Source organism: Brassica rapa, chromosome A03, assembly GCF_000309985.2.
Source record: "Brassica rapa cultivar Chiifu-401-42 chromosome A03, CAAS_Brap_v3.01, whole genome shotgun sequence".
Lineage (NCBI taxonomy): Eukaryota > Viridiplantae > Streptophyta > Magnoliopsida > Brassicales > Brassicaceae > Brassica > Brassica rapa.
In genome coordinates, this window is record NC_024797.2 from 13,850,187 (window position 1) to 13,864,002 (window position 13,816).

General features: G+C 35.3%; 4 protein-coding genes across 4 annotated transcripts; 2 read left to right on the forward strand and 2 right to left on the reverse strand.

Annotated features, from left to right (window-relative positions):
* Positions 1-1,588: 1,588 nt before the first annotated feature.
* Positions 1,589-2,746, reverse strand: LOC103858627 (F-box/kelch-repeat protein At5g39560-like). Its single transcript, XM_009136016.3, has one exon. The coding sequence runs from the start codon at positions 2,744-2,746 to the stop codon at positions 1,589-1,591; it is 1,158 nt and encodes a 385-aa protein (XP_009134264.2).
* A 368-nt stretch (positions 2,747-3,114) lies between these two features.
* Positions 3,115-8,060, reverse strand: LOC103858626. Its single transcript, XM_033286206.1, has one exon. The coding sequence runs from the start codon at positions 5,214-5,216 to the stop codon at positions 4,548-4,550; it is 669 nt and encodes a 222-aa protein (XP_033142097.1). The 5' UTR covers positions 5,217-8,060; the 3' UTR covers positions 3,115-4,547.
* A 789-nt stretch (positions 8,061-8,849) lies between these two features.
* On the forward strand, positions 8,850-11,256 carry LOC103858625 (maspardin). Its single transcript, XM_009136014.3, has 8 exons — positions 8,850-9,044; positions 9,340-9,465; positions 9,608-9,706; positions 9,783-9,925; positions 10,029-10,137; positions 10,236-10,343; positions 10,427-10,567; positions 10,670-11,256. Exons 1-8 carry the CDS (start codon positions 8,973-8,975, stop codon positions 11,042-11,044), a joined length of 1,173 nt encoding a protein of 390 aa, XP_009134262.1. The 5' UTR covers positions 8,850-8,972; the 3' UTR covers positions 11,045-11,256.
* A 216-nt stretch (positions 11,257-11,472) lies between these two features.
* Positions 11,473-13,422, forward strand: LOC103858624. The gene has a single exon (XM_009136013.3). It carries the CDS (start codon positions 11,998-12,000, stop codon positions 13,063-13,065), a length of 1,068 nt encoding a protein of 355 aa, XP_009134261.1. The 5' UTR covers positions 11,473-11,997; the 3' UTR covers positions 13,066-13,422.
* The last annotated feature ends 394 nt before the right edge of the window (positions 13,423-13,816 follow it).

A 13,816-nucleotide genomic window follows, 5' to 3' on the forward strand; every position in this document is an offset into this window, starting at 1 on the left:
TAATTGTTTAAACCTTATGTATTTACCACTTCTTATTATATATTTATCTTATTGTATTTGCATTTAGTTATTAAGCAAATTAATATATTCATGAGAAAATATATTTAAAAAATATTTTGTATTTAATTTATGCTAAATTCTGATCCGTATTTCAAAACTGGATTTTTTTTTACCAATATTTTTATGCTTATTCATTTTAAATAATTTATTATTGTATATATAAAAGTGTAAGATATGTTAATTTTTAGACATGTATTATATAGTTTGTTAATTTTAAGTCGTTCTATCATCATATTATATTTTTAATAAATAGTTTATATATTTATAAATTTATCAATTGAATATAATTTTATCATATTTATTTTAGTATAATAATTATATTTTAACATGATCATGACTATAAAAGTAGATAAAATAGAATATAATTTATTTATTTTCATTTCTAAACGATAACTTAAAATACATTAAGTTATTTTTTAAATATTACACAAATTTATTAGAATTTTTAAAATATAATATATAAATATATATTATATTTAAAATGAAAATATATTATGATTAAAGTAGTTACAAAGATTTTATTTTATTAACTTTAAAGAAATACATGTTAATTTTTATACATGTATTATATAGTTTGATAATGTTAACCCATCTTACCAACATATTAGATTTTATTTTTGAACATAAATATTTTATAATTACGAAAATAAAATATATAAATATGTAAATTTAATACAATTTTATTATATTTAGCTCAATATAATAATTTTAATTTAATATGATTGATTATGATTATATAATAACTAAAATATTATAGATTTTTTTATTTTTTATTTTATATAACTGAATATATTAATGTATAATAATATTTTTTAAACTAATTTCAAAATTAGTGAAAATATTTAAATATAATTTCAAAAATGAAGATCTTGTAAAAATCTTTTTAAACAGATTTGTTAGAATTTTAAAATAAATATATTTATATTTAAAATGAAAAGATATCAAAAGATACTATGATTAAAATATTTTAAAAATTATATTTATTATTAGTTTGAATTAAAATATAGTATGAATTTCTATGAACAGGTCCATTAAGTCTATTTTTAAAAAAATCACACATGAATCAAGGTTGTGACTTCTGTTTTAATATATAAGATAGTGTTGCGATCAAAACAACCATATGATGTTCGAAAAAGTGATTGGCGATAATTTTTGTTGCTCTTTTCTATTAGTTTAATTAATGAATTTTCGCTGGATAAAGCTGAAATGTTTAGGATTGCCTTCATGTAAGTAGTTTAGTTTATATTCATCCTTCTAAAGCTTCTGATAATATACTATGTATGGTGTTTAAGTAAAATTGTGTCCTTGGTGTTGAAGTGAGCTAGCAAGTTGAAAGTGACATTAGCATCATAGTGGATTTCAAAAAGAAAAAAAAAACAATTCATGATATTCAAAGATGACAAAAACAATATAGAGCTTCTTTCAAAGAACAAAACAGGTTGTTCAAAGCGAAAGAAATAACTAATGCCATTCTACCAAGATATCACAATATTGTTCAATTAGTATGCGTTCCATCTTTTAGGAATCCTTAAATCATAATGAGTACACAACTCAAGAAGTTAAACGAATTGGTGACCGTAAGGACTTCATTAACCCATTCCATCTTACCCCAAATCTCACCTTCATGGCGCTTCTCTAATGCAATTTTCCCACACCAAATTCTCCTTTTCTCCTTTGTCTTGTATTTGGGGACCCAGATAACTAATAGTTTCCCGCCATGGTTAACAGTTTCAACAACACACCCCCATGCTAAGCTATGCTCGCTTGTATCACGCAATACTTCCATATCCGAACCCTTGACCTCCCTCCACTCTCTACTCTTGGTGTCATACCACATGCAATAACCAGAGTTCGTAAAACAAAACATTACATCCTCTATCTCACACCAACTATCGATATGTCCATAACACTCGTGCGTTTCCACAACTTCCCATGTCCCTTCTTTTGGGTCATATCCAAAATTCTCCGTAGCAGCAATTACGTATATCTGTCCTCTAAACACATTGACAAGAAACCAATCGTCACGAAACTCAGTAGCTCCATGGCCCAGCAAGCGACTCCAAGTTTGAGTTTTTATGTCTAGTACTTCCATCCAATTATCGTCTTTCCGGTCCTCTTCCATTACATATATTTTCCCATCGATATGAAATGCATACGCCTTCTCACGGGCCACCAACATGTTGGGACCTTCACGCCACGTGTGACTCCGACCATCAAAGATACAAACAAGTGAAGACGGTGGCCCCTTGTAGGGTCCACCGATTACGTAGATGTCCGAGCCAACAGCTACGGTGGAAGAGTATGGTACGTGTTTAAGATGGTGACGACCAGAGGGTACCGACACCAACGAATAGTCTTCAAGAATTTCATCCTCGTCTTCTAGGGTTTCATCGGCAGGTCTCATCCAAAGAGTAAACCATTTGGGATGTGGTATACTGAGCAAATCGTCTAAGCAAAAATAGAGGCATGGTTCGGTGGTTCCGATGTGAGATCGCGTAGTGTAGAGTTGGGGAGAAGAGAGGAGAAAGAGGAATCTCTTGGAGACAAGAGAGAGATTAGGGTAATTCCACTTGGACAGGCGGGCAAGAATGTTCTCTAAGATTTCGTCTGGGAGTGATGATAACGACAGTGGTTGCGGCTTAGTCATCGTCTCTTGCTGATTTGGTTTAGCTTCTTTGGGGATCATGGTGGTCAGAAGATGGAGTCGAAGCTTGTGCTGGTGGAGAAATAGTTCTGAATTAGGTTTAGAGTATTAACAAGACTGACGAAAAAAAAGGAAAAAAAAAGAGTATTAACTAGAATGCTTTTTCTTTCGTTTTTTATTAATAGCAAATAAGACGTGTTAAAATATAGCAAGTCAACCCATTTTTTGAACTAAACATTGTAAAAGAACTCTATAAATACATATAAAACTGTGGAATGAGTGAACGGTGGAACTAAGAATTTAGAGTTTTTTGAGACATGTTCTTGGATCGATCAAAAGTTTCTTTCGATAGCAACCAACTTTTGTTTTGATGAATTTAATCAAATCGAAATAAGGTATAAAGAAAAACCTCTTTCTATTAAATCAAACGTGTCTAACAATAAGCATTAAAACTAGCTTATATAGAAAATCTTTAGACACAAACCGTCTTTGGAAAAAGAACATAATTATTGAAACTTCCTATTTAGAGAAAACATTTAAAAAAGCCAAATCTAATAGAAAAGGTAAAAACGTAAACACCAAGTAATTAGGTTACCGCCAAAAGAGTAGAAGCTCCTGCATCATATGGGTAGCAAAGGAATGGGAGTGACGAGGGTAGAGGAAGCCCTTAAAGCATCCACTGAATTGACGGTAAACGGGTCAGAAGACGTGAAGGTCGAGACAATTAGACCGACATGGTGGCCGGCTGAGTGGTTTCAGCAGGATCAGTCAGGGGTCGCCTCTACGTAGTTACTACTCTCTTGAGGTAAAAGAAAACTTTTAACAAAATCTTGCGGCCAGAGAAGCTGTCTTTTTATCTTAGTGTGCAGGCAACAAGCAAGTTAGTAGCTTTGTGTTGTATTCCACTGTTGGTTGGGAAAATGGCTTATTCCCCTACGAACTAGTTGTTCCCGACTTTTTCACACACGAACTTTTAAACCATGCTGAAAACCACATGAACAATTTTTTTTTTTTTGAATTCCACACACAAACTATTGATTTTAATCTAATTCCTCCAAAACCGTGTTATTCAGACGTTAACTGGGTGATGACGTGGATAATCCGGTTTAGTGGCTCTTTTAATTTGGTTTGATTAAAAAGAATACGACATCGTTTTCTTCTTCTTCTTCAACTTTAGAATTGAGGACAAATCAAAATTAGACCTAAACAACCTAACTCTGAGTATTTCATTGAGAAAGAGACTCAGCTTACCTCATCCTCGTGTTTTGCCTCTTCACAGTCCCTCTGTTCTCTTTACACCACGAACCCTAATTTTGATTTGTCTCCAATTCTAAAGCTGAAGAAGAAGAAGAAAACGACGTTGTATTCTTTTTAATCAAACTAAATTAAAAGAGCCACTAAACCGGATTAGCCACGTCATCAACTGTCTGAATAACACCGTTTACGGTTTTGGGGGAATTAGATTAAAATCAATAGTTTGTGTGTGGAATTTAAAAAAAAAATTGTTGATGTGGTTTTCAACATGGTTTAAAAGTTCGTGTGTGAAAAAGCCAAGAACAACTAGTTCGTAGGGGAATAAGCTATTTTCCCGTTTAACAAATAATAAAGGTTCAAACTTTCTAGGTCGCCATGCATACTCAAATCTCGAGTTTTGTTAAAATTCTGTTCTCGATTAGTTGATGCATACTCAAATAATAAGTATTTAAGAACCGATTTCTTAACTTTTTTCTTTGTTAAAGTTAAAAACCGGTTTTTAAATTACACCAAGAACTCCACCTTTAAAAACTCCTATTAATCATGCTCTTACAAAAAAGATAAAAAGTCTAACAAACTACTTTTCTGATTATCGATAATTCCATCTATATAATCTCATCTGCTGACGTGTTATGTCGACGTGGCATCTCTCTCCTTTTCTTGCACCACCATCTTGGAAGACATTGGAAGATGTAATACGTGTAGGAACACCACGTTTCGAACTCGAACCATCATCGGACACGAGATTGTCGAGACAGATCGAACACGACTCTGTTTCCTTCTGAGAACTTTTTAACTCCTCTGTGTTCGTCTTCCCTTGCTGAACCATCCTCGACAACACCTTGTACTTGAATGGGGATTGAGTAATGATCTTGACAACGATGGACAAACAAAAACCGTTACGGCCATAACCTAATTCAGTTGCAAGATCAGAGATATGTGGGGCTAAGTAATCAGATAACCAACGGTGGGTAACGGGTGGATCTTGAAGAAGCTCACTGGGGCTAAACCCAAGATGGGTTGCGGCCGTTGAGATCTCTGGGCCTAACCAACCGCGTCTGGTGAGTTGACCTTGGATAAGGTCTCGGATGTAAGGGAGACTTAAACTACAGAGACTGATGTGGATGAGAACGCTTGGGACAAGTTGAATGTCGCCATCGGATAATGTATCGACGTTGATGAAGATTGAGTTACCTGATGAAGGAGGAGGACGTATATTCAAATGTTTGATGTGATAGTCGACATTGGGACGAATCATGTTTGGAAAATTCAGAAAGAGAATATTCAGGGAGAGATCGAGATAAGCAGAGAATGAATTGTGAAGCTTCTTACGGTTATGAATGGGATATATATAAGCTTTGGATCATTTGGAACTTTCCTTTTTTTTCTGTTTTGTTAAAAGTTTCCTTTTTTCTAGTCCAAAAATTCTTTACAAATTAGAATTAATAATATTTTGAGGTGGAACGGATAAACTAATATTCATTTTAATTGATTAAACCCCTAAAAGTGGTTTTGTTATGGACTTGGGGGTTTTCTCTGACAGGTTTTATTTGAAGATATTACCTAAGTTTTCGTGACAGGATGTGTCCTATTTACAATCAAATAAATTTATTTCTATACGTCTAAACTATTGGAAGTTTGCCTTGATGTGGTTCTTGTCCTTCGGATGTAAATTTGTTTTGGTTGGCAGTGCTTAAGCAATCCATGTACACTGTTTCTTAGCTAACAGATGTACACAAGGTGCTCGACTAACTGTATGTGAGGACAGAAACTGCTTCTCCTTTCTTAATTATTTCAAAACTGCTAAAAGCATTGCTAATGTTCCCTCACTCGATCTCACTGATGGTTTACAAGTTACAAGCATGAGCCTAGTTGATTTGGTGGTCGACATCAGGGATATATTGTTAGTCTTCAAAGACCTTTGGGAGGAATGCAGATTGGACCACCCGCCAAAAGGTTCTTCATAAGTCTAGTACTAAAAATCTTTAAATGTACACGAAAGAGTTATAAGAGAATAATAAAAAATTATAAAATGCATTTTCTATGTTTTAATCAAATCAATCTATTGTAGAGGATAATTTTTTTCTTACATACACAACTAGAAGAAAGAAGCACAACAAGTCGACTTGTTGAAACTTACATACAGGGATACAGAGTTGAAGTGTGCGGTGGTTAAAACTTAAAACAATTGAAACAGAGGAATTATGAGGAAGATTAATTCACGTGCTTGCATTTGGGATTATTTTTTTGTTTCGAGCTTAGTTTGATCAGTTTCCTTTTTATTATATTAACATTAGTACCAAAAACGAGAGAAAAACGATCAGATTACTTTTTCTTTCAGTTCTGTTTAAAAGTTCCATTTTTCTCTTCTTATTGTATTTTTAGCTGACGACATTGATGCACTTTATTACTTCAAGTGGAAGGAATATAATTTTCTTTTTGATTAAATTGGGTTTGGTTATAACTTATAAGTCATATATTACTTATGTCCCAGTGAAATTCCCAGATGTGGAAGCTTATATTCACACGGTTTCTTTCTAGTTTGTTTTGGTGTTCTTACCAATTATCTGTGCGTATTATGATCAAAATCATGATTTAGCTTGGTTTGGTTTCTTTTTAAATTTTTATCAAATCTTATTTGGTATAAAATAAAATCAAATATTTGATAACTCTTTTTTTCCTTTTAAAGGGAGACTGCACGATCCTGTTTTGTTCATTTTCACTTTCATATATAGTTTTTTTTTTGAATTAAGAGTTTTCAAATTAAAACATAACCGATTACAAGCGAAGACCTAGGTCTTATTTGATAAAGTTTTCACGAGACAAGCCTCATGAGCTTTTTACCCAAACCAATGCAACAAAGGTATAGGTAGAAAAACATAAACCAGTAATGGTATGAAAACATAACTAGTGAGAGGAACTTCGGCCACGTCGACCTCGCTTACCTCTCCCTCGGACCGTCACTTTCATATATAGTTACAAACGATCTTTGAACATTAAGTATCAGCTTCTTAGAAGCCGCCTTTTCTTCAGTCGCGCCCAACCACAAAGCACATAGCAAATTCTTTAACGTCGATTTGACCGTCACCATCAACGTCAAGATCTTTGAACAGCTCATCGATTTGTTCTGACGTTATTGAAGGAGAGAAAGCACGGATCCCCTCGGAGAATTCGTCCAGTGAAATTTTCCCATCTTTGTTCTTGTCCATCCTTTTGAAAGCCTCAACGTAATACATTGTTGTTTAGAATGAAAATATGAATATGTAAAAATGTTTGAACGAAGTTGTGTGAAGAGATCTATATTTATAGAGAAACTTGTACAATGATTCGTAACCTTTAAATTTCCTTTTTCAGACATTTTCCTCTTCTTCTTTTCTTCTTTTATGCAAGAAACCAATTTTCCTTTTATCTTAAAATTAAATTTGAAGCTTTCTGAAACCGGTGGGTTGAAGATTGAACATGGCTTCAGAGTGCACGTCATGGAAGGAATTAAGATAAGAAAATCTATATTTCTCAAGATTGTAACAAACCACACTGAAAAAAATAAAATAAAATAAACTTTTGGCATACAGAACTTGATCATCTGAGTCAAAAGGGAATGGTTTAACGACAACAACACTCACTTAAGTTTTTTTAAGTATGAGTCCTAAATAGTTTTCAACAAAAAATATGTTTAGGAGTAGATAATGAGCTTGGCCCTTCTCATCGGTGGGCCGTGGATGGGAGCTGTTATGAATATGGGAAGTTTGTGACGAAACCAAGAGTGGTAGCTAAGATTTTGTATATGCGTTGTTTGCAGGAAGCTTATAGTCATGACTACAAGTTGGACAAGTCTCATATCTTTGCCGTAAACATGCTGGATAATTTTGATAGGTTCGGGAATGTGAAAGAGGAGTGGGAGTCTCCTATCAAACCATGCATGAATGCTAGAAGCGTTAACATAAGAGCACTGAGGAATGATCGATGTCAATCATATATAGTAGGGCTGGCCAAAAACCCCGAATCCAAAAAACCAAACTGAATCCGATTCAAAACACTACCAAACTTGAACCAAAACTGGTTGAATATTCGAACGGGTTAAAAATTTGATTTCTAGAGAACTGGAACCAAACCCGATCCGAACCAAAATATTTCAGATATCCGAATAGATTGGAATCAAATTTATATAGTTGAATGTATAAGTTATTTTTATATTTAATATCCAAAAATATCTAAATATATAAAATATTTTGAAGTTGTCCAAAATACTTGATATATATATTAGTAGTCAAATGTAAATATCTAAAATTGTTATACAATACTCACAATACCCAAAATACTTAAAATATTTAATTATTCATCATTCAAATATTCAAGCCAAGCCAGTTTTATGTAACGTTTATGTGTGTTTGACATAGATTATTCAAATTTACATGTTATTATTTTTATTTTTAAATTTTCAAAAATTTATAGTATATATAAATTTTAATTCTTTTTAAAAAATAATTTAAACAGGTTATCTGAATCCGAACGAAAACCGCAAAGATCCGAACCGAACGCGAACCAAAATTTGTAAATAATCGATTCGAAATCCAAATAAATTCGAATCAAACCTGAATGGGTATCTGAATGCTCATCCTTCATAACATCAATAATCGAATGTATTTTGATATTTGAGTTGTAACCAACCACTAATATATTAAAATAATTCGGTAAAAAAATTACAAAGTTGGAAATATTACTGTGAATCTGTGATGTATATTTTTGGGGGAATTATCCTAGGAATAACCGAAAACGAATCAACCAAGTGAGATTGATGAGTCATGATGACCATTTAGATGATAATGACTGCTGTAGTCACGGCCCAATGACGGCGTTAACGTTGACGGGCGGTTGATAACTTCATATCGTAAAACGCTGTTATCATCTCGCCGTTAAATATTTCCATCGAAAAATTAGAAGTGAGAAAAGGAAAAAAAAAAAAACCAATTAATTTGGATTGATCGATTCGGATGTGGAGAATCTCGGATCGGCGATGAAAGGCGTCTCGTCGGCGCCTGGAGATTACGTCTACTTCAAATCTCAGGTTCCTCTTCACAAGATTCCCGTAAGCTTCCTCTTCTTCTTATTCCGCCTCCTCTCTTTGACTCTTGTTGAAAAGTTGGATCCTTTTTTTCTAGGTTAACCTCGAGCTCTTGATGAAACAAATATATTGGTTTTCGGTTAATTTTTCTTATGGGTTTTGATCGTGTAACACTAATCTTGGGAGAATTCTTCATTTGATTTGGGTTTATGAATTCAAAATATGAATTTTGATTAGGTTTATGAATGCATTTGAATTTCTTTCTGGGTTTACTTTGTTATATTTTATTATATTAGCCTTATGTGCATCTTAACCGCAGATTGGGACAAAGCAATGGCGTTACTATGACTATGGTCCGAAGACAGTTCCTCCACTCATTTGTATTCCTGGCATCGCAGGAACTGCTGATGTTTACTATAAACAGATCATGGCATTGTCTATGAAGGTATCTCAATGCGACCTAGTATTTAAACGCTTACCTGCTAACTGAGAATAATATCTTTTTTGGTGACTTGACCTTTTATATATATATCTCCTAAAGTTTTGAACTTGTTTGCTTGAATGTTGCTATATCTGCAAATTCCCAGGGGTATCGGGTGATTTCAGTTGACATTCCACGGGTTTGGAGTTATCATGAGTGGATTCAAGCATTTGAGAAATTCCTCGACACCATTGATGTTCATCACGTAAGATCTCTTTCAGTTTTTATTGGTGCGGAAAGATAGAGCATTGCAAGTGATTGTACTTGACCACTGTTAACAGGTGCATCTCTACGGTACTTCTCTTGGAGGCTTCTTAGCGCAACTCTTTGCTCATCACCGACCAAGAAGGGTTAAGTCATTGGTTCTATCGAATACATATTTGGATACTCGCAGTTTTGCTGCTGCAATGTCATGGGCTCCTTTGTATGTCCCTCTTTTAGAATTGTTCCCTCTTTATTTTTCTTGTTTGTGTCTAAGGTATCTGTACTGACTTGACTCTCTACCTCTTTTGTGATGCAATTTGCAGTGTTAGCTGGACTCCTTCTTTTTTGCTTAAACGATACGTCTTAACTGGAATACGTGACGGTCCTCACGAACCCTTTATCGCTGACTCTGTCGACTTTGCTGTCTCTCAGGTGCTTCCTCTCATAATGTCTCGTCGTAAAAGTCTTTAAACAACATGTTAAAAAGATGAACTTACCATCCCGGTTTATTTGATTTACTTCGATTTTAGGTTGAGACATTGTCAAAAGATGATTTGGCTTCTCGGTTAACGTTAACAGTAGAGGCTGCTTCTGTGGGATCTCTACCACACTCTGATTCATTCATCACTATAATGGATGTAGGTTTTCGTTAACACCATCTTAATTTAAGATAGTTTTTTTTTTTTATCACCTAACTAAGTTTCGTTTCCCTATAAATCAGACGAATGATTACTGCGCAATTCCGCAAGTTCTGAAAGATGAACTTGCAGAGAGATATCCCGAAGCAAGGAGAGCTTACTTAAAGACCGGAGGAGACTTCCCGTTCCTATCACGGCCTGATGAAGTCAATTTGCATCTACAGGTAACGCATGTATACTCTGCATCTCCACAATCTGAATTTCTTATGCTTGGTACTGAAACTTCATGTTGTTGTTGCACTAAATCATTATATTCATATTTGTAGCTGCACCTAAGGCGGGTTGGAGTAGAACCACGGCCTGAAGTGGTTAAGTCCAATTCGAGAGACGGTACAGATGGCACAGATAGTAATAGCCAAAGCAAGAAGAAAACTGATGAGGATAAGGAAGACCGTAGCAACAATACGCACCAAGGCTCTGGAAGCTCAACTTCAGATCAATCACCAACATTCCCAGAAAGTTCCGGAAGCTCAAATGATCCACCTTTGCCGACAGACTCTATCAATCCTGTGTCTATGGACAACCTCCTAGTAATGCAACTGATGACTGGTGAAGTTTATAAGTCGTGTGTGGTTTTCACGTTGTGTTACTGTACATTGGTTTTGGTTCACGGTGGTTTCATCTCCAGACAGTCAGTTTAGTGTTTCTTTGTTATTTATTACCCTCTTCTGCTGTTAAAATCTTTGTTTGTTTTCCTTTTAAGCTTGGGTGGGTCTCTTGATCTTTTTCGGTTTCTCTTGTATGTTGTGTAAGTTGACAGACGAAGCAAGAGTTCTGTGTGTTTCAAGTAATTACACTTTTGAGAGAAAACTTTGGTTGGGTTTGGGATTAAACCATTGTGGCTTTCTAGTGTTTCCCAGTTTTGCTCTGGTTTAAGACATTTATTTTGCTGCTAGTCTACCACAGCGTGAACGGTGACGGGCTGTTTGATAACTTTATGCCGGAAACTACTATATGTTATCTGGCCTTAAAATAATTTTTCTCGAAAATTAAAGAAAAGAGAATGATATCGAGCAGGTATGAAGTGTTTAAAGTGATTTTAATTAAAATTATAAATAATTATTTTTGAAAATATACATTTAAAAATGAAATATGTATTTTTAAGTGTACAATTTGAAAAATATTTTCATTATTTATTATTTAAACTATTTTAAATAGGTGATTTAAAAAGATTTATCATAACATAACTGTGTTTTGTTGTAATTCTTGGATAGAATACAAATATTAAAAAATTATTTTGGACTGGCTTTAAAATATTTTAGTTACATTAAAATATTTTTAATTCAACTAAAACCATCTTAAACTCATTAAAAACATAACTTGAAGCAAAAAACTAGATGAATACACCTTTCTAGATGTTTTTTTTTTCATATGGAACTTAAAGGAAAAAAACTATAAACATTTCGAAAATAGGGTTCTTGGTATAGTTATGTTTTTATTCAAACTTGTTTTGTTTCTTAGTTCGACTTCGGGCATAACAGTCTGAACTACTCCTCGGCAAAATCTACAAAACCAAATTCTATAAATCCGATCCGGGTCGGGTACGGGTTTGATTTCCATCCTCTCTCTCTCCGTCAATTTGAATACTCCGGCAATGTTTTCTCGATTCCTCCACAGAATCCGAAGTTCGAAACCCCAAATCACGTCTCTCAATTCAACCAAACCTTTCACCTCCCTAAACCCTAAACCCCGAACCCGAGTCGCCGTCTTCTGGGACCTCGACAACAAACCACCCGCCTCCCACCCTCCCCACGACGCCGCCGTAAAGCTCCGAACCGCCGCGTCATCCTTCGGCTCCGTGAAACTAATGGTAGCCTACGCGAACCGCCACGCCTTCAGCTACGTCCCGTTACAAGTCCGAGAAGAGAGGAAATATCGTAAACTCCTTAACCAACTTGAGAAAACCGGTTTATCTAAACCGGCCGAGCGGTACTTCTGCGGCGTCTGCGGTAGGAGATTCTACGCCAACGAGAAGCTCATCGCTCATTTCCGCCAGATCCACGAGACGGAGAATCAGAAGCGCGTGAGGCAGATCGAGTCTGCTAAAGGGCATCAGAGAGTGAGGCTTGTGGCGAAGTACTCGATGAAGATGGAGAAGTATAAAAGAGCTGCGAGGAATGTTTTGACTCCTAAGGAAGGTTACGGGTTGGCTGAGGAGCTGACGCGTGGCGGGTTTTGGGTTAAGATGGTGAGTGATAAACCCGAGGCGGCGGATAGAGCGTTGAAGGAGCATATGGTTGATGTGATGGATAGGAGAGAGGCTGAGTGTTTGGTTCTTGTGTCTGATGACTCTGGTTTCGCTGAGGTTTTGTGGGAGGCGAAGGAGAGGTGTTTGAGGACGGTGGTGATTGGGGATTTGAGTGAAGGGAAGCTGAAGAGGGTGGCTGACGTGGCGTATTCGTGGAAGGAGGTTGTGATGGGGAAGGCGAAGAAGGAAGTTGAGAAGGTTGTTGGGAAGTGGAGGGATAGAGATGTGTTGAAGACGTTGGAGTGGTGTTATGATCCTGTTTTGGAGAAGGAGAGAGGTTATGCTTGCGGGGATTGGGATTATGGGTTTGATTCTGATGATGAGGTTGAGAGTGGAGCTGAGATGGGAGATGGTGGTGATTGGTGGGAGATGGATGATGAAGATGGTGCTGGATCTTCGAGACCCTGTCGATAAACCTCCATAGCATTGGTTGTACAGAGGAGGATAAATCAGTACAATCTTGTGAAGCTATTGGCGTATTACATGGTTGGCAATGGCAAAAGAGAAGAAAGAAGAAAACTAAGTGGGAGAGATTGAAACATTCTTCACTCTAGTAAGCTCTCTTTGAAAGTTTGTGTTCTTCATTCATTGTCTCTAGTTCTCTGAGATTCTATAGGCAGTGATTCAATTTGTTTTTCCAAACCATCATATGGTTACTCAGGATAGAGAACAAGATACGGTGCATAGAAAGTTTTGGATTCACAGAATATATTGAATTACTACAGAGTGTATATGCATCAAAGTCCCAAGCTAGTTTATTTTAATTTTTTTTTTCTGTTTTTTTTTTTGTAATTAACGAGGTAGAAGAACTACACTGTCCACACTAGCATCGGTTCGGTTTATTATAGTTTTTTTTTTCTAGAAATATAGGATCCGTTTGGGTCTTTGGGAAATCCGATTAGGTTTTTGGTAGTTGGGATTCGGCTAATATCCGAGATAATTTCGAATCTAATTTGATTCCGATTCGGTTCCAGTTTTTTGGGTTAATGCGGGTGTAAAACAAGGAAATTCAGGTTTTAAGATTAAATATCAGATTTTTAGGTTTTCAGATAAAAACTCGGATAATTTGATATATTTTGGACAAAAATGTTTGGATAATTTGGTCTATAATTAAAATATTTGATTATTTTAAAATAGAAAATAGTTAATATTTATAAGTTATATA